Source organism: Bolinopsis microptera, chromosome 7 (assembly GCF_026151205.1).
Source record: "Bolinopsis microptera isolate Bmic1 chromosome 7, MBARI_Bmic_1.0, whole genome shotgun sequence".
NCBI classification, from domain to species: domain Eukaryota; kingdom Metazoa; phylum Ctenophora; class Tentaculata; order Lobata; family Bolinopsidae; genus Bolinopsis; species Bolinopsis microptera.
Genome location: NC_087078.1, coordinates 8,731,257 through 8,752,902, shown reverse-complemented (window position 1 = coordinate 8,752,902; position 21,646 = coordinate 8,731,257). Strand labels below are relative to the sequence as shown.

At 40.9% G+C, this 21,646-nt stretch overlaps 1 protein-coding gene across 1 annotated transcript in view; it reads left to right on the top strand.

Annotated features, from left to right (window-relative positions):
- Positions 1-19,699, top strand: part of LOC134817873 (atrial natriuretic peptide-converting enzyme-like) — a 35,821-nt gene extending 16,122 nt beyond the window's left edge. The window contains exons 2-9 of the mRNA XM_063827227.1: positions 16,444-16,551; positions 16,748-16,846; positions 17,136-17,261; positions 17,430-17,552; positions 17,704-17,855; positions 18,016-18,196; positions 18,344-18,501; positions 18,635-19,699. Coding sequence (XP_063683297.1) covers positions 16,444-16,551; positions 16,748-16,846; positions 17,136-17,261; positions 17,430-17,552; positions 17,704-17,855; positions 18,016-18,196; positions 18,344-18,501; positions 18,635-18,817 — 1,130 coding nt within the window. The 3' untranslated portion in view covers positions 18,818-19,699. The remainder of the gene's footprint in view (positions 1-16,443; positions 16,552-16,747; positions 16,847-17,135; positions 17,262-17,429; positions 17,553-17,703; positions 17,856-18,015; positions 18,197-18,343; positions 18,502-18,634) is intronic.
- Positions 19,700-21,646: the final 1,947 nt, after the last annotated feature.

Here is a 21,646-nt window from a genome sequence, read left to right as displayed (position 1 = left end):
AAATGTTCCTTTATAGCGACTGGGCGTCCCGGAAATGAAATTGTAAGCCCAGTTACCAGCGTTTTAAAATACATGTTATTATACGCGTGAAGGTCGTTTATAACCAATTTGAAGCATACCTAAAATACCTGAAATATACATGAGGTAATACCTGAAATGCCAGGTACAATACCTGAAATACCGTGCAGTGACAGGTTTAGGTGTTGTGTCCCCGAGGAATGATAAACAGCTTGCTTGGGAGGGAGCAACTCGCTTACTGTCCGGTCTGTTCTAGCGAGTGCAGTTTGTTTAAACTTTAAGGGAGGATGGAAATAAATGTTATTACATGTTTAACTTTTGAGGCGTTGATGTTTTTGTTAGTTAAGGTAATCTTAATTTAGTTATTATATCGCATGCTGTCAACTCATGAATTATTTGCGTATAGCGTGAAGAAATAGTACCAAAATTATATCGGAGGATAGGTTCTGTATTAGCATAGTTTTTAGAGAGCCTTTACAAAATGAAGCTACGGATTGTAGAAAATAGGTTTTATTTTAGTAACAATAAAGAACAAAGGCTTTTACAATATCTAATGAAATTGTTGAGCACTACTCGTTTATTTGTAATTATTGTTCATGAATAAATCACCTTCAGATTATTGGCTTGGCATTAAAATCAATGTTTTTATACTTTTAAAAACTACGATCTCGTGTAATACTATTAGTTTAAAATATCTTGTATGAGCGCTCACAAGTTAGGCCTTAATTCACAATCATTTCTGTTAATTCAGAGACAGGTTTTATTTAGAATATAAGATAAAGATCAAACTTCACTGGATATTGAAAAATATATCAGCTTGAAAATATGCATTAAATTTAAACATTATCCTGCAAGGGTTATTTAATTCAGACAATCTATTGATCAAGTTTATAATACAATTAGAGCTCGAATATTGACTCTTGAGGTACAGTGATCCCTCATAATGACTTAATGAGATGTTTGATATTTGTACTGACCCACTAATTAAATGTTCACTATTGAGGTGTGAAGCTTGCTAAGAACACACTTCATTGGCTTCAGAGGCCCTCAGGGTTAATGGGTAATGGTTATATCAGAATATATTCAATTACAACTATCCAATTAGCTGCCACTTGATGCTCAATTTGCTCATTGTTTTGCCTTCGAAAGTACATCATAAGGTTGGCTATCTTTATGCGATCTGAACTACTCGAAAAAGAAAATTACTGTCCAAGTTCAATAGTTAACAGATGCAAGGGACCGAGTAAAACTAAACGCAAATTATATAAACAATAGATCCAGAGTAAGACTAAGATGCACAATCCACATATCAGCACCAGCAAAGGAACTAACTCGCTGCATGAATCTCACTCAAAAACCCCTCATCACAGAGTATTCCTAACCTAGACCATCCAACCATAGGAAATACCTAAGTCCCACATGGTTTAAAAATGAATGGGTTAGATGAGCAGTTATTCGGTTGGAAAGGACGGGATACGCTTTTCAACGTCACGTGGCATTTCAATCGGTATATCATTGGCTAACTGGTCCGCTCACTTTTCAAATAAACCATCCTTTAAATCTCGTATTTATCTGCAGCATTGATTTAAAAGAGAAGCAAGGTTTTATCTGTTGTTGCACTGGTAAATTGCCCAGTCAGCTGAAAGTTGTTGAGCTCTGACAAGAAATGCCACCATGTAGAGTCTGGGTCTTTGTTACAACGTAATCTTGTTACATTTGGGTACAAGATATTACGTCTAGTATCAATGATACCTCCCTTCTAGGTGTTATGCATATGGAAGATACTTCACTCCGTCAATTTACCAGAATTTCGTCCCTTTTCCGGCTATAAGATTCCTAATTTCAAGTGTGACCTTAAGTTATAATTGAAGATACTCCGTTCCCTCCCGTTTTCTCCTAACAGTAAAACAAACAATGACGCTATAAACACACACTCCCTCACGTTTACATTGATGGGTGCAGTGTGTGGGGTCCTCGACCGGTTATGTATGGGTCCTCGCTCCATCTAGCCCCCTAACTCCTCCTAATTACCTGTAATAGCTCGGATTTTCCGGTAATATGCTCGGATATTCCGGTAATAGGCACTGAAAGAAAGGAAGGAACTAGAGGCGAGAGGGAACGTGAACGGAGTGTAGCCTGCATACAGCAGACTGGGCCTGGTCGTCAAACTAGCACGTGAACTCGCGCACGATATCACGTGACCCACTGTTTGACAACCCACAATTATCAGCCTTTTTAGCCGGACTCAGCTGGCTCAACACCCGCCCTAACTCCTGGCTTAAACTACACAGAGTGGAAGTGGAGTTGAAGTGATGTTGAAAGGGATGTGCTTGGCAATGATAGTCATAGCATCGCACGTGCAACTCATCACGTGGGCTCAACCGGGAAATCCTATTGGTTGATGCTAATGTTAACCTAATTTGATTGGTCAACAGTGTAATTATATACCATGATTTAATCGGTTTCGGACATCTAAACCGAGGGTTACTAGTCGTCGTTGAAGAGCCTTTAAAATAGCTTGCTTATATTATATGTTAGCTCTGTATTACTGTATTACTGCTTCTCTTTACCCAATCAGTAGCTTGCTGCCTCCCCCTTGTTGTAAAGCTACATTCCTTGCCTTACCAAGCTGATGGTTCGTGTATATAATAGTTGTCCGGCTTTTGTTTGACTTGGCTTCTAAGTGATGTTCGCAGTAATTATAGGCCTGTTACCCGTGAGGGTGAAGTCGGCGTTAAGACTGTATCATTAGATTTGACTAGCGGTCAGTCTGTCAAATTGATTAACCAGAGCTAGAGGGTCGTTGAATAAACAAATTGACTGAGAACGGAGAAAGTTTATTTAAGACGGTCGTGAAAATGATTATGTAATAATAAACCCAATAAAATGTCTGTCGTAAGACTCCGTACAATCCTGATAATTTGCTTGTTTTTAAACATCTCATACCTTATATTATCTGGTCACGTGACCGGGCATTATCAGATCACGTCCTGTGGCTATTGCTACCATCAGTTTAGTTTGGCGACATTTGTACTTTTTTAATACCTTTAGCCCGCGTTTGCGTTTGGTCCGCTATGTTAATACCTTTAGTTCGCGTTTGGTCCGTTGTATTTCTTATCGGTGTCTTGGTACGACTGCGCTAACGTTTGTCAGTCCTCAGTCGTTTTTGTGGAGGTCTTTTAATCACAGTTTTTCTTGAAAATTAGCCGATGATTTTTGACATTTCGTACTGAAAAGTTAAAGGCGGCCGCTTCTTTGTTGATTTTCCCGTCATCGTATCAGTTTAATCAGCACCGTTATCTTTTACCATAACAGAGTTGTGATGAAATTAGGACACATTTAAACAATTACTTATCAGTGTTCGTTGCTTTAAAGTTTGTAGCCGCTGTGTTTGTTGCTTCCCCCGTACTTTTTACCGCTAAATCCTCCTACAGTTCAGTTCTCTGAAGCATTTAAACTTGGTTAGTACAGATCGTGCCGGCTTGTTGTTGACATATCACGACTATTTAAGCTCTATCAAATGAAACACTAAATCCCCCGTGTTGCTCGTATTTTAAGTTTTATAGCAGGTACTTTGTGTATTTTGAGAGCCGCTAGAGCCCCACCCCTCTCAAATAATTCCAGAATTATATACTTCCAACACTTTTACTTCTTCTCACCTTTCATTGCCCCGAACAGTTGCCATCTAGTGAGTGCCAACTACTGGACATGTCAAGGTCACGGAAGGAACTAATTCCCCGGAAATATTATCGTACGATCCAGTGACAAGATCATAACCTCAGTATGTGTTAGTTGCCATGTGTTTTATGTTTTAATGCTGTGACTACTTTACAGTCAGTATAAAGTCCCGTGTTTGTGACTACTTTACAGTCAGTATAAAGTCCCGTGTTTGTGACTACTTTACAGTCAGTATAAAGTCCCGTGTTTGTGACTACTTTACAGTCAGTATAAAGTCCCGTGTTTGTGACTACTTTACAGTCAGTATAAAGTCCCGTGTTTGTGACTACTTAACAGTCAGTATAAAGTCCCGTGTTTGTGACTACTTTACAGTTAGTATAAAGTCCTGTGTTATATACTCTGTATACCGCCTCATCATCTATATTTTATCTAGCCCGTTTACTCTATTATACTATTACCGAGCTCCCAGCCTATTGTATTAACCTATTGTATTTCTATTAACCTATTGTATTTCGAGTTAACAACTGATTATAGGCAGGTTCTGTTTCACCTAATTTAGTCAGGGCTCTTAAAGTCCCAGGGTTGGACCCTGTCAATTATCTACCCCTCTCTCTCTCCCTCTCTCACTCCCCTCTCTCTCTCCTGATCACATGATTAAACTTTATCAGATAACGTTTCGTTGACATTACCTCTACCTGTAAGAGAACCCCTACACAGTCCATCACTTGTTATCCAATATCTCATAACCTGTGTATCACGTGATATAGGTGAATTCTTGACTAAAGATCACAACACAATTAAACACCTCCTCCTCCTCCTCCTCCTCCTCCTCCTCCTCCTCCTCCTCCTCCTCCTCCTCCTGACTGCTTTCCCACTTGTTGTGTTCTCTGTAGTGTGTTTGATAGGTTGTCACCCTGAACTTGTTTTAGAGAACTTGTTGTTATCGTTATAAACTGGCGTCTGAGTGTCTCGGCGTGGTTTTCTCTCAGTCCGGGTTGTTAGTATGTCCCTAACAATAATAACCTACAGAGTTGTAGGTATGTGACATTTTGTTCACATTCTGTCGACCAAATATCTCCAGTGTAAGCTTTGTATCCGGTTTCTTTGTCATTTAGGTGCTGATCTCTGACCACAAGAGAGGGAAAATATTTTTACTTTCGTCTGTTTGGGTGCCAATATTGAGACCGCGGCATCAATTTAGTAAACCTACCCCATTCTGCCACACCGACAAAGATATTGTAGAACAGCCCTATTTGTAACCAGCCACAATTTTTAGCAGAGTTATGACTATCTAAATTTGTGGGTTGAGTTAGAGGAACCCTTGATAAGACCTATATAAACCGTGCCGGACGTGGTTCACTAACCACTGTACTGTGGTTAACAAGTCCATATCAGTGGTTAACAAGTCCATATTATCAAGTCTTTACTCCTACCTGACTGGTTAATGTAGCAAGTCTACACTTCTGATTGGTCGAGCGAGGACCACGCCTAGTGGCTGCAAACACCAGGAGAAATTGCCAGATCTAGCATTTAACACCTCAATATATACAGTAAATATACAGCTTATATCAGGATGTTTTTTACTGTTTATCTGTCTGGATATAAACGTATGTGCTCATCTCGGCATCGCCTCACACGCCATTCTTGCCGATGATAATCATTCCAATTGTTTTAACTTCAAGCACCACATTGGATTTGCTATTTACTTCCCATGTTCTCCTGCTTAACTCCTGCATGCTCGTGCTTATTAACGTTACTGCTTAGATTATTTTCTAACTAGTAGCTAATAGCTTACACATGTATACAATATCACAGCTAGTAGTTTACATTGTAGCTACATCGCGACTACAGCTGTAATTCCTGACGATTCAGTGGTCTTGTTGGTCGTTGTTTTGTGATTTGATCATGGTTTTGGGGCTAGCCTGCATTTTAAAACATTGATAATTATCGGTTAACCCGATAAAAACCCTGGGGAATCACTCAAGCGTGAATAGTGATGATGTGACTCAATTTGTAAAATAGACGTCCGGCAATCATTGTACTTATAGATTTAGTTAAATATATACTTAATGAGACGGTTTACAAACGATTATAATATACCGGACTTAACAGACGAATAGTCTAACATTTCCCTGAAATTACAACTGAAACTAACAAAAGAACTCATGTCTAGCCCACTCAACCACCACGCCCCTAAAATGAAGATGTCTCTAAACCTACTGCTATCTTCTCTGTTATATCTCGGTCACGTGATATCAGCTGACCCTCAGATTTCTGACGATGTGATAGTCGTGGCAAACGGTGAGTTACAGTGAGATATTTAATGTTTTAGTTGGAGTTTTAACTAGACCTACCCTGGAAAAATAGTTGATAATTAATAGTTTTAGTACAGGAATGGTATCTAGAAGAGTCTCAGTGCTTTTCTAAAACGCTTCTAAAAATACTTGGACGAGTTTCATAACTTGATTGTACAGCGATTACCAGCTAAAGAAAGGTAGTTAGCGTGGCTTTTTATCTTTTAACTGGATTTTTTCGTTACAGACTTCAAATATTTTCCAACTTCACATGTTCTTAAACGAACAAATACTTGGTTAAACGGTTTTAGTATAAGAACAATAGAGTCTCCACGTCTTCCGTAAACGGTCGCAAAAATGTTCGAACGGCTTTGTAACTCGATTGTAAAAAGATTACCATGGCCATAGTTAAAGAAAAGTTTTAATTTCAATGATCTTTCCTAAAGGGGTGAATTCAAAGGATTTTTTAAATACTCTGTGGTGTTTAGTTCGGTTAATAATACGCCATAAGTCGAGTGACGTTTCGTTAAATAATCATTCAGAGTCCAATGTGTTGTACATAAGGCCATGGCATCTTAGGAATTAAAAAAATACGGTTTCGTTTTTTCTGTTTCATTTTAAAAATATGTTTAAGTTTTAATTCTGTAACCGTACACGTATGAATATCCCAAGATATTATTAATTATGCTTACTTAATAATTATCGCTTCCTTTACAACATGCCTAAACATAATACGGCATTCCAGGCAGGTATCACCCTAATAATATGTAATAATAAATGTATCATACTCTGAGAGTGCAGTGTATGGATTAAAGTGTAGTAATTACCACGGCATAATGCCATCCAGCTCGGAATTACACCAATTAGTCCATTACATAATTGATAAATTATCGGGATATAAAAATACTGGCCACGTTACTGAAGAGATAAGTGAAGCTGAGCCTAGAGTCTGGTACAACAGTAAACGTCATGCGCCTCTTTACCCCTTATATTAGGGACCTTAACCACTTCTTAGCTTATTAGGGGCCTTAACCCTTTTTAGAGGGTGCTAATATTTGGCACACTTCTCTCAATACAGACCCAGTAATATAACCCATGATGACATGACTCCTTATCTAGTGGTGTTATCAGGTTATGTTTTGTACTGGTTCCTGCCGTTCAGGGCTATTTACTGTCACGTTATCTACCTGTAATTATATCAGATAATTGTGTAATTAAAGTATTTACTGCTTGAAGAAACATAACCTGGTATCAGAGTCAGGGTACAATGGTTATACTCTATTAGAGGAGCAGTAGAGGAGCTAGAGGGTCAGGGTTTTATAGTCTGATACCTGATACCCCAGCTCAGGGACCCCCAGGTCTCCAGTCCGCGACCCTGACTTCTCGTGCCGTGTCACTACCACTCACCACCCTTCCAGTCATGTGCAGTCACATGTACCCCTGCTTCAGTCCTCACTTCACCATGTCTCGTGTTCTAGTCGAACTAATTGATGACGTAATCAGTGTGCACCACGTGACGTCATCACGTGACATGTGTGACGTCATCACGTTAGGTGTAGTGATACTTGATATGTGAATGAGTAATGATCTGCTAAGTCAGGTGTGTGTAAAGGTTGTGTAAGCCTGTAAGGTGTACTTAATACACCTGTTATAACTGCGTCACTAAGGTTGTCAGCTTCCTCTGTGTGGAGCTGTTTAGCAATTACTCCTTCATAAAAATTGTACATTTTTTTCAAAAATGTCACATTTCACGTGGAAGCTATGAGCAGGTACGAGGTGCCAAATCTCTGGAAATAGCTGTGACTCAGCTAGACAAATAATTCTCCTGGTAACTAGGAGCCAGGCCACCAGACAAACGGTTTGTTAGATATACAAGGGCTTTGCTTTACTGTCCGTACTCTGACCTAGTGCCAACCTTAAAGTGGCCTTTGAAGACCGGAACCTGGCTGTACTTGTGTCGCTATAATGTATAGATGATCAGGTCTGAGTGTAATAGTTATTAACTTAACCACCACGCTTTGAGAGGGTCGGGGAGGGTTGTGCTATTTGTCGGTGAGCTCCTGAAGTCTGGACCTTGGGCCGCCTCAATCACACAGCCACCCCACTGACAACAAAGATAATTCATAAAATATCTCAGATACCACATTACCACATCTCTTACATCGACTCTGAAAAAGAAAACGGACAAATATTCACATCTAATTTCAACAGAAAACGGACAAATATCCTCCAAATATTCCCCACCATGTAACTCCCCCAACTCTGATAAAGACCGGCTGTAATAATGGAGTGTAGTAATAGCGACACAGGACACGGGATTGTGCTACAGACTTAACCCGGTACATTGTAATAGCAATCCCGTGTCACAGCAGTTACTACAGCCTGTGTTGTCGCTACATAGCGCGAGTTTATTGCTACACCCGGAAATGTAACCTTGTAGCAGAGTAAAGAGAGTAATAAGAGTTGATTAGGAACCAGTCCTGAAATCTGTTGAACTCACGACTTGTCCACCAAACCAACTCATGATCACATAGGTTATATATTTACTAAAGATCTGCGCACCCCACACAACAGTTAGAACTCACTACAATGACCAGGGGGAGACGATACTCACCCCGTCTAAGCGTCCTGTGGGAAGGGAGACGAGCACTGTCTCCCCCCTCACAGGGACAGTTAAACCAGGTTGGATATTATGTAGCAGGACAATAGTTACATCTAGTCTCTGAGAGGAGAAGAGAGGGGGAGGAGTGTGGGATACTCTGTACTGCTGGAGTAGTGTTAAGTTGCGGGGGATGAGAAGCATGGTGATCGGTGTAACTGAGTTGTGTGGTTACTTCTCACCGCTCCTTCTCACCAAACTCCACCTCGTGCAGTGTGGGGCCCTGTTACGAGTTCTTATTGGCTGGTGGTAGCATTGTGACTCCTTTTCTCGGTTCTTATTGGTTACTGACTTCCCGTGTGACCAAACTTGGGACCCCTCATTGGATATAGCATTACAAAACGGGACGACGCGGGTCATCATTCAAGCTGCGTGACACGTGACATTACGCCAATAACCACGTGGTATGACGTCACAGCACGTGGGCTGGCTACAAGCCAATGAGGTGAGATTAAGAGATAGGAGCTGCTCTAACTCACGTGTAGTGCAGTAGAAATTAACACTTGTTAGAGTGCAGCTTTGGAGCAGCTCGGAGCATTGTTTATCTTATAGAGCTGTTGGTAGAGTGTAGTTATTCGTGTGTCTAGAGTTTAACTAATGACCAACACTAGTCACTGCAGTTATTATAGTTGGGATTACTGAGGAGTTACATGTTTACCAGGATTGTATAAGTCAAGGAGTGAGAAAGACTAGGTTCCCAGTGTGAAGTACCCAGGATTAATCACGTGTCAGGTAAGCTATTTAAGAAGAGTGGTCACGTGATGGCTTGATAGTGTACGAGTTTACATACTGCTGAAACTAAAATTATCTGAATCTACATAGTTAACTCCACAGAGTCAAATAACAGGTTGAAACTTTGAAATATGTTGAAATTTTGTGAACAGACTAGGGGTCTGCAAGGCTTTCTAAATTTACAAGTTAACGCCAGAGGCGTGGGTAATGTGAGGTGAAATTAATATGAATTCAATCCTAATTCATACCACTTTCCAAATACGTACTTATTATGTCTATTTTAAGTTCGAGATAGCGTCTGAAAAGAATTAATTTACTGCGCTACCTTGTTTTAAGCATGCATTAGATGAGAAACGATTTAGAAAGTGAATCAGAAAATTATTGGTGTTATTACATATTCTTCTTCTTGCTTCAAGGAGAATAAATTCATTTCAGTAACGTGCCCTCGTATTCGTACTTGATCTCATCTTGGTATGAGATTGTTTGTGTTCCTTTTCACTTTGGTTGTCATCCTTCACAATGTTGATACGTCTAAAAAAGCAAAGGGTAAAGTCGGAAAGGTTGTGGTGAAAAAGAAGCAAGATATTACTTTGGCTTTCTCTGAAGTAAATTTTGATTCGATTAAAAAAAAGCCGAAGCCAAAAACTGCGAAAAAGATGAAAAACAAAAATTCGATGAAAGGAAGATTGAAAGGTACTAAGAATAAAAAGAAAGAGAAAGCAATGAAAAAAGGAAAGAAGGATAAGAAAGATAAGAAAGACAAGAAAGATGAGAAAGAAAAGAAAGATAAGAAAGGAAAGAAAAAGAAAAAAGAAAAAGTTTTGATAAAGCCAACGCCATTACCGCCACCAATAACTTTCAAACCACCGCCAATGCTGCCACCAATAAAAGTAAGACCGCCCGCGCCACCAATGCCGCCAGCAGTGAATCCAGTACTAATAAGGCCACCAATACCAGAACCCCGAGAACCCCTACACCTCGCATACCCGAAACCACCGGAACTATGGTCAGTGAATCCAGTACTACTACTAATGCCACCAACGCGAGAACCAGAATCCCGAGAACCTCTACACCTCGCATACCCGAAACCACCAGAACTATGGTCAGTGAATCCAGTACTAAGGCCACCAACTCCAGAACCAGAATCTCGAGAACTCCTAAACCTCGCATACCCGAAACCACTATGGTCATCACCGCCAAAACTTGAACACCTAGGACCGCCACCACCGACGCGACTGCCGGAACTACCGGTGGAAGCACACAGGCAAGATCAACCACAATTCACGGGGTGAAATACGGACTAAACACTATTAGTATTCTTTAAATATATTAGTATTCTTTAAATATATTTTGTTTGTTTTTAAAATTTTGACTTAATCGTTATTAGTTATTGTTATTATAACAATCACAAGATAATATAAACACGACTTTTATTTAAACTCGTAAGAAATTGTGTCGTTAATTTCAAAAAATGCTTGATCACAGTCAACATATTGACAGAGAATGTAGAAAGTATTTTCCAACTTTATACACACGCACAGTACAATATGTCTAGAGCTTCCTGCTAGCACTTCTCACAAGCTCTTTGGGCCCCCTTTGATCTGCCGCCCCTGTCCCCACGTGCTGTAACGCGCTACTACCGCGCAACTGAAATTTAGTCTGATATTGAGTTTCTTATTATTCAGATCTTAATGAAGCTGGGATATTTGAAACTTTTTATAAGCCATGAATTGTCTGGCTTGTCCCTATATAAAAGCGGAGATGTTCTTGAGCTGTGTTTATTCTCAGTTTACTGCTGTGACCCCTCCCTCATACTGACTAGGCATATCACCCCTCACTACTACCCCTCACTAATACCCCTCACTAATACCCCTCACTAATACCCCTCACTAATACCCCTCACTAATACCCCTCACTACCTATACCCCTCACTACCTATACCCCTCACTAATACCCCTCACTACCTACAATACCCCTCACTAATACCCCTCACTACTACCCAGGCACGTAGCCAGGGGGGGGCTAGGGGGGCGGCAGCCCCCCCCCGGAAAAAATCGAACCCCAGAAAAAAGATAAGCCCCCTAGTCCCCATGGTCGCCTGGTAACTGGGCTGTGTTTATGACTGCAGTCAGTCAAAGATTTGAACTGTGGATTAGTAAATATATGTCATTAAATCCAAGCAAACATTCTAGAAGACTTCTATAATTATAGTCAATAGTGTCCCCTAGACCGTAGGAAATGTAAAAATCTTAAGACGATGAGGTCTGAGTAAGTCGTAAATTCTGATTGGAGATTGCAGATTGCTGTTGTGAAGTTACCAAATTTACGTGAGTACTTGATTCTTTTCAATCCCAGTTTATTGCTGTCCTACAAATTTCTTTAATGCCAAATGTCGTCTAAAACACCCTGTTTAGCAAAAAATTTCCGGGGGGCTGCGCCCCCCTAGCCCCCGCCAAGGGACTCCGCCCCTGGACCCCGCTGGGGGCTGCGCCCCCAGACCCCTGCCACAGCTTGCACGCTTCGCTCGCTGCGCAGCTTGATTGGACGCGTCGGCTCGCTTCGCTCGCCGACAGCCCCCCTCAAAGAAAAATCCTGGCTACGTCCCTGCTACTACCCCTCACTAATACCCCTCACTACCTATACCCCTCACTACCTATACCCCTCACTGATACCCCTCACTACTACCCCTCACTAACACCCCTCACTACTACCCCTCACTAATACCCCTCACTAATATCCCTCACTAATTATACCCCGCACTACTACCCCACACTACCTATACCCCTCACTAATACCCCTCACTGTACAGATGACTGTGGTACAATGTGTCAGTATGTAGACACTATGTTACCTGCAGCTGTCTGAGAGAGTTGACGGTATATTAGTGTGTATTTACAAGGATGCTAGCTTCTACACTGTATAAAACAGCTCCATGGTAGGATGCTATGTGTATATTAGACCCAGTGCAGTCTGCTTGAAGCAAGGAAGTTTCTTCTATTGGGTGGACTACCCGATTTTTTTACACTGTCTCATTGGTCGGGTTTTGTCACGTGGTTTTAGTACCTGAGTCTGATTGGTCAAATGTGACTCGAGCACAGGAAGTGCTATGTTGTCATGGTAACGCTCCTGTCTTTGGTCCGTGCTATTAGCTGATTGGCTAGCCCACTTTAACACGTGACAAGACAGCATGTCGGGGTTGGTTGCTAGGTTACAGGGGTCGGGTTTATTGCCTGTTGATATCCTGTTTGTATTGTTCACGTGATCTGTGGTCCTATTGTTGGTAGTCCTACTTTTGTAGCCGTGACCTGGAAAAACTTTACCCACTATTCATGTACAATACACCTCAGACATGCTTGGTTGATTTCGTGACGTCATCTTCTGTAGTACTGCGGAGTAAACCACAAGTTTATTCTTCAACACCCTCGCATATTATGTGGTTCCTATTACATCCAATAATGTGAATAAATCATAACCTCTTAACATTTTAGAAACCGATGGAAAATTCTGCGGATTTCCTCTGCCGAGCATGACGTCACATTGCGTCACATACACTCTATACCTGAGAATGTAATACCACGTGACCTGAGAGTGTAATACCACGTGACCTGAGAATGTAATACCACGTTACCTGAGAGAGAGCCAGAGTTAAGGGAGAGTTAGTGAGGAAGGTAGAGGAGAATCATTACACGATGTTATTAGATAACACATGTGCCCTGGCGATCACTTATTTATTAGATTATTCTCAAATAGTTCCATTATATCATGTTGTGTGCTCCTTTATAATATTATGTTGTGTGCTCCTCCATTACTCTCATCAGGAACTAACACTTCCAGCTGTATTACTACTCTCAGGATTTCACAGTGTTCCGATTTAAAGATACAGTCTATGTTTATTAGCGCAGGTTGCACACAAATAGCGAGAGAACCTCTGAGAAGAGAGACCACCTTGCACGTTACAAACCTGATAAATAACAACACAAGTTGCTTGTGCGGTGGTAACGTGCTCTCACAGACAATTGTGGGATACGTTTTACAAAATAGTTGAGAGTTGTGGACCGCGAAGGAGAAAGCTCTAATTTGTTGAATGGCTGATAGATTTTGTTTAAAATATGTGATGTAGAATTCTAAGATTAAGACATGATACAATCTATCGATATAATGATCATCATTTTCGTTTTTCACATCGGAATGTACATTCCCACATTTTATGATCCTAACACTCTTAAAGACCAGAAAAAACACTGTATCACTTTAAAAACCTAGGTCACGGGAGAAAAGTTAAGTTTTTAAAAGGTCGTTCAACATACAACAACAATTAGTGTCTAAAGCAAACTGATAAACGTAGCCATGGAGTTACTCGTGACCATTGAATGACATTGCCAATCAAATCAACCATCAATCCGACGAGTTATAAAAAACTATTGTTTTAAAACAAACGACGTTATAGAGCCCATATTCGGCATATAAATCATTTAGAGCTTGCAGCTCACGTTTTACTTGCAGCGCTTTTGACTGCCGTAAAATCTGCGCTAAGTTCGTCGAGTAATCCTGGGTTGGATGCCACGCATCTGCTTAGTTTTAACCATACAGAAAAATTCGATGAAAGTTCAATTAAAAACCAACATTTGTAGTTGCAACTAGTTCATTCTTCCGAGACTCGGTCTTCATTATGGAGCAAATTTGGTAACATACTTACTGTAACGCGCGAAGTCCTTGTGTTTTCATGTCAGCGCTCATCACGCGCATATTGCTAGCGGCTAGACAGAGCGCGCGCTCACGCACAGTACATTTTAATATTTAATGCACGCACCCACAAAGCGAGCCGACTTAGCTGTAATATAATTACGATAAATACGTCGCTGATTTTAATTTTACCTGGATTTCTTACCTGGAGAAAACTGAGTGGAGTTGGGTTAAAAACATATAAGAGATACGATGATTTAACTTGTAGAAGCTTTCAATAAACATGTGTTAATCGTCGTCAGCTGAATGTGATGTGGTGGACAATGCTTATATGTGATTGAGTGGTGTCAGGGGTGGAGGGTGGGGGAGGTGTGGGTGGGAAAGTGAAAATTACAGTACAATGTCAATAAAAATTTAGTCTTCTGTTGAGGTTGAGAAGGAAATGCCAGATGGTCTGGACTTTAAGGATTTGGCAATTTTAGGAAGAATGGGGTCCCAGAGGGAACTACATTTGGGTGCGCGGTCTGTTCTGTTCATAGCTGGTTGTCGTATTTGTATAGCTGCGTGTTCTGTGAGGTCAAGTTGGGAGCGTGAGGTGAGGGATTTGAGGACTTCGATGTTGTTCCAGGATATGGTGTGGCCGGTGGTCAGGGCATGATGTGCAGGGGCTGATTTGATTCTGTCTGTGGATTCGTCGATGGCGTTGTTGAGTCTGTAACATCGTTCGTGTTCTTTCATGCGGTGGACCAAGGGTCTGTAGGTCTGTCCGGCGTATTTGGAGGGGCACTGTGAGCAGGAAATTTCGTAGATGGTGTTGGGAGTGAGGTGAGTAGGGGGTGTGGTCTTCGTTTTGGTGAGGAGGTTGCGGAGGGAGGTAGCAGAGGAGTGGGTGACTTTGATGTCGTGTTGTCCGAGTATCTTGGAGATGGGTTTGGATAGGGAGGGATGGAAAGGAAGAGAAACACTAAGGGCATGTTCACGGGTCTGTCGGTTGAATGAGGCTAGGGATTGGTGGCGAGAGGGGTTGGTGAATTTCCGTTGTACTTCGTCCATGATGGTGGTGATGCGGTGAGGAGGGAAGCCGTTCTGGAGGCAAACGTGTCGTACTGTCTGGAGTTCGTCGTCAAGGTGTTGGGGTGAGCAGATGTTGTGGGCTCTTCTGGTCAGTGATCGGATGACTGCGTTCTTAGATGAGTTGGTGGTGCAGGAGGAGTACTTGGTGTAGAGGTTGGTGTGGGTGGGTTTTCTGTAGACTGATGTGGATTTGTCAGGGTGGATGAGAACGTCAAGGAAGGGTATAGTTCCGTCTGTAGAGGGATGTTCTTGGGTAAAGTTGAGGTCTTCAGTAAGGGAGTTAAGGAATGTAAGGAAGGATTCTGCGTGGTTTCTGTCTCTGAAAGATCCAAGGCCGTCGTCAACGAAATGGGAGTAAGTGTTCGGAGGGTCAGGACATGAGGATAAAGCTAAGGTCTCGATTTCAGCAAGGCGGATTTCAGCTAGTTCAACAATGAGGGGGGATCCCATTGTACCACCTTCGTCTTGGGAGTAGAAGGAGCCGTTGAATTCAAGGTATGAGTTGTCAAGGCAAAAGTTGATAAGGGAGCCTATGGTGGTGGTGGTGACATTGGAGGGAAGACGAGAGGGGTTCTGTTCAAAGGAGGAGATGACAGTTTTGAGGGCTAGGCGCATGTCACAGGAGGTGTACAAGGATTGGACGTCTAAGGAGGCGTGGTAGTGGAAGGAGGGATTGAGAGAGGAGTCGAAGCGATGTTTGAAGTCGGAAGAGTCTTTGAGGCGTAAGGGGTTCTGGGCTAGGGGTTTGAGGAAAGATGCGAGGACTTTGTGGAGGGCTTGGAGGGGGGTGTTGTAGAAGCTGACTACGGGACGGATAGGTGCGCCGGGTTTGTGTATCTTAGGTTGTCCGTAAAGTTGAGGCCATCTAGGATGTAGGTTGCGCATCTTGTGGTATAGGTCGGTCGTGATCATCTTGTCGGTGTGTAGTTTCTTGAGGACTTTCTGTAGTTTAGTGGTAACGGATTGAGTGGGGTCTTTCGTTAAGAGGGTGTAACTACCTGAGGATAAGTGGTCGGTAACTTTGGTTATGTATTGATCGTGAGTCAGTACAACAGTGGCGTTGCCCTTATCAGCAGGAAGAAATTTCAATTCAGATTTCTTAGATTTTAAAGATTTAAGAGCGGTACGTTGTTGGAGAACAATATGTATTGTCAATAGAATCGGTACCAAAACCATCTATTCTAGACTTGAACCGCAGACTCTCCAGCCAACTATTAACAGTGAAATAAATTGCAGAAATTAACCAGAGTCCAGAAACGGACTTGTTACAAAATGCCAGTCAAATAACACATCCACTTATTTCAGATATGTGCAGACAGGACCAGATCTATTGCGACAGAATGTGCAAACCTATCTCCTTCCGGTGCGACTCCTTTGAGGATTGCGAGGATGGAATGGATGAAACGGATTGCGGTAAGAATCTTGAAAAACATTTCCCATTAATATAGAAATTCAATATTTTTCTTTGGTATTGATATTTACATTCGTATCGTAGACATGAGCTCATTTTTAATCGCCTCTCGTAAATATTTAACGCCAATTTTGACAACTCTCCCGATAGTAAAAACACAGTAAGTAGTCCGTGCTTAACACTTGTCTCTCTTTTCAGACAAGTGTCTCTCAAACCAGTTCCGCTGTGCTGACAAGAGTCAATGTGTTCCTTTACCGTCTCGTTGTGATGCTATCAGGGACTGTACAGACGGATCAGGTTAGTTATTTGGTGGATACATTAGTCATAGCATGCACTGTTTATTATTTATTGCGTCTTATTGTTGTCTAACGTAGGGTAGTCTCAAAATTGACAGTTGTCTATAGATATAAGTACACTCGTCTATCAATTGAAGGCTTATTCTTTGTATCGCAAGTCGATACCTGGAAGAAGTTTCCAGAATCTTGCCTATCAGACCGTAGTAATCTCAGGTTCACAAACCCTACCAATTAGGGTACTTATGTTTTCGTCTCTTAGTAAAAGACTGTTCTAACTGTAACTCCCACAGACGAAGTGAACTGTAATTCTTGCGGAGGGAACGAGTTCAAGTGTGACAGAGACCGGTGTTTGTCACAACAGTTTAAGTGTGACGGCCGAGTGGACTGTAGGGATGGTACTGACGAGGCTAACTGTGGTGAGTTGATCTACTTATTGATCTAAACGGGACCCCCCCCCCCCCCATCTAAACCCACAAACGATCCCGCGAGATATTTATTATTCAGACTGGTTTTATTGGTTAACAGATCTCAAATTGATTCCATATTTTCCATTCTAAGCTCCTTTTAACAGAATCCCTCCTCAGATGCGTGCACAGCAGACCAGTTCCACTGCGAGACCCTGAACAGGTGCATCAGCAACTCTCTGAAGTGTGACGGTGAAGATGACTGTGGGGATAACAGCGATGAACTGCCCGAGACTGCAGGATGTAAGTATTATAGTTTATTATACAAACTGTTATTGTTATCAGATATCCGTCCACTCAGCTTTGGCTGATCGTATCTGTGATTATGGACAGAGTTTATTACCCGTTTTATAATAGTTAATCGCGATATGTGCTAACAAGTTCACTTTACCAGGTCCTGCCCCAAAAGAGCCAACAGAAGGTACTCCAACTGAAGACAACCCTGAAGAGAAAAAGGAAGAAAAAGAGGACCAGGACAATAATTACGAGTTCTCCGAGTGTACTATAACTGTTAAGGATTGCAATATGGACTCCGACTGCAAAAAGGTAATTACGACAGCTTCTTAGCGTATATAATGTGTGTTGTCAGGGTGATTTTAGTCTGCGATCTGAAAAACATATCATTTAAATAGTTTAATTCAATAACCATCCGCTAAATCCCCTGAACCTTAGTGAGTTCACCAATTAAACACACCTCATCTCGCAGGAGTTGGATAACTACAGGTACGTGTGTGACGCACAGATGCGCAGTGACAAGATGATTCCGTGCACGCGGGAGTGTCAGCTGGCCTACGAGAGACTCCTCTCCCGGCGGCCTCACGGAGAGAAGATTATTGAGCAGGAATGTGTGGGAGTCAAGAATGTTAAACTTAGCTGCATTAGAGAGGGTGAGTTGCTTTTATTTTTATCTTTTAAATTACATCCTCTTTTTTTCTGCAATCATCGGCTGAACACATTCTGTTTTAAGTGGACGCTTATAGATATATCACCTTTCGTATTGATTTCCGACCTTCCTAACAATCCTTCTGTTTCAGCGATGAGTTTAGATTGTCACAGAGAACTGAACGCCTGTTTCCGAAACTCAGTATGCAAGGAACTACACAACAAATATGTAGGCTCCTGTGAGGAGACTATAGTTGAGCATGCTCCATGTACTCCATCTTGTCGGAGTGCTTACAGGAACTTCAACAAGGTTAGCTCACTTTCTTGCTCACTGCTTAAAACTGGACACTTTAAATCCCGGAGGAGATCTTTCATTTACCTGCTTTTGTTGTCGACATTATTTTTCACGTTAAAACATATCATTACCCCCTTTCTCCTCCCAGTCACCGACATCAGCCGGAATGCAAGCTAACTGTATAGAAGTAAACACAACTATCCCTGTACGATGTGGTGCCATAACACAAGCAGTAGAGAACTCAGCTCACACTAAAAACAGTTGCTCCCAAGGACAATATGCGCTATTACTGACTGTCGCGCTATTCTTTAACCTATTTAACTCGAGATGAGATAGTTGTTACCGTGGCAATGGAATTTAGTTGTCATGACACGTGGTATAAACTTGCGCGCGAGCTGAGCATTGAGCTGGAAGAAATGTTAGAATACTAGGTCCTAGAATAGAGATACAGTGTGAGGAGAGGGTGAGGCGGACAATATCGGGTTCAGATCTAGGTGTGTCGCCTCCCCTCTCGCCAGACTAATGTAACAAGCTTTATATTTGACAGAAGTTTTGAATTTTCCGCACTTTTTTACTCGATCTTATTGATATTGTATAGTGTCGTGTTTTACTGCTCAGACAATTTTAGCGATCAAGGGAAAAAAGTGCGGATTTGTGCTTTGTTATATTTTTATTTGATTCACTAAGATATTTCACAGTTACTTGTATTTTATAATATTTTGACGTTTTTTGCAAATGTCACTTTGTTACGTAACGTGAATGTGTGTAATATTCTCACGCATTTGTGTAACATTTACGCGCGTACAGGGTCTAACGTGCAACATAACGCAGTTTTGAACAGACAAATACACGTGCGTGTGCCGCACTGAGTTTACAACCCTGCACGTGGGTATATCGCACTTCATAATCTCAGCTTTAAGCTGCATCTTATGTTGCACGTAATGCTTTGAAATTTAGATACTGTAGCTCTTTCTTACACGTGACATTAAATATGATTGTAGTGTACTCAAAAGTACTTTCAGTGCATTGCTGTTTTAGGCAGTGCCTGGACCGATTTGTAGTGGAGAATTGAAAATAGTTTGATTTATATATTAATTAGTCTATATCATAGCTTTAAAGTCTGTAAATCGAATAGGATTTCTTCAAAATTTTATAAACGTTTCTGAGTATAATGGAGTAACCCTAAAACTGTACTGGTTCGTTGCGGTACAGCTATTTTGGTGGGTCATATTTATTTTAGCGCTTGCTTTACAACCAGCTGAGTTGGGATGAAGTTTATATAAGAAACAATATTGCACGTGGTTAGAAATAAGATTGCACGTGATCTTAATAGTTGTCATGACATTCCTTTAATTGATTCTTCATAATATTGTGTTGAGAGTTTATATTCATAAGTTTTACTGGATTAGCAGAATTCATAGTGTAAGATGTTTTGACAGAGTTTTAAATTAACATTTTGAGGTAAAAGGTTTATGGTGAGTATAACATTAGAGTTACAGATTTACACACGACATTATCCTGTAAATAACACATTTACTCTGAAGTCTTGAGCAGTTTGGTGAGCACATTCTTATACACATCACTAATCTTTATGTGCTATTGTATAGTAAATTTTAACAAAATTAATTTTCTTAATATACTTCGTTTCATTTTTCTCCAAAATCCGATAAAAAATGATACATTTTCAACACCAAAATTGTTCTGCGGAAAGATTGGAATGTGAAACTACGTTGCAGATATTAATAAATCACTGTCTCGACCTGGTTGCATTGTCTGAGGAAGTAATTGCTATCTATTTTGTAGTGGTTAAGATCGATTAAACTTAAAGCAGCGATTGATATCTCCACGAGAAGCACACTAACAAAATTGCGTGTTTTACAATAGTATCGTGTGTATATATATATTATGTGTATAATATATAGTTTGTGAACTTTTATACAAGTCGCACGACAACAGAGCCGACAGCTAACACCAACAATGAACAAAGGCCTCCGTATCATTTTATTGTGTTTGTCTACCACTTCCTTCATAACATTCCTACACATAACCACCGATAGCTTCTTCAACGTTGCTCATACCTGGGAATGGCAGCACATCCCAATAAACGTACTAATAGTAATAAGTAATAGTAATAAGTATTTCACCTTAAACTTCAGACAACTTCCTCCGACAAATCAGCCAGCAAATTAAATGCCAAACTTCCAGACACACTCTCAGCTCACAGCCTAGTGCCTACACAGTTACAGATATTACTTCACAGTTCACAGTCGGATAAAACGGGAAGTTAGTTGTTTGTGCTGGCAAGTACAAGTGTTCTGTGTAGTGGTGCAGACGTTTAGGTAGCATTATCGGCAGTACTATTACTAGTATTGCTGTGTGTTGGTTAGTTGGAGAGGCACTAATTTCGGCAGGTAATTGGTTATGTGACACATTGGATTACGAAGAAGAGTAGTACTTTTGTTGGTTAGTGGTAGTACTAGTGTACCGTACGTTGTTTTACTCGAGTATATCTGTGAGTTGCAGTAGTTAGTGAAAACGAAGAATTTTCAGACTATTCACTATTGTACTTGAATGTTGAAGTTGAGCTATTAAGTGATATTAAACTGGTGTGTGAGTTATACCTTTATTATTGAAGTAGTATCTGGTTATCAGCTGTGGGATAGAGCACCTAGTGACACCTTGCTAATGGTAGAGAAGGATTATTTTTAGTTCCAGCTTTAGTTTGTTTGACTATGTAATATTTATTGAAATGCAGCGGCGAAATATTTCTAATAGTGGGACTAGCTTAAAGCTTTTTCAGCTCAGTTACAGTACTCGTAGTCGTAGTAGTACAGTCGTAATCGAAGGAGAACTGTTGAAGTTGAATTGTTTGGACGTTTGGTATCTGATTGAGATGGCGGAATTAGACTCGATTATTTACATGCTGTTAAAAAGTTGACGCTATGGTGATAATTTCATGTTAAAGTTTAACTTAATTATTGGCATAATGTGAACTGCATATGAAATTGCATGACGCATGTGCATTGGTGCATCACGTCAATAATGACAATTATCACATCAAATTTGACGGCACATTTCATATTTTCATATGCGTTTATGTCATATATTGGCTAATGGCTATTGAGTATTGCATGATATAGATATTAGTACTATATTGCAC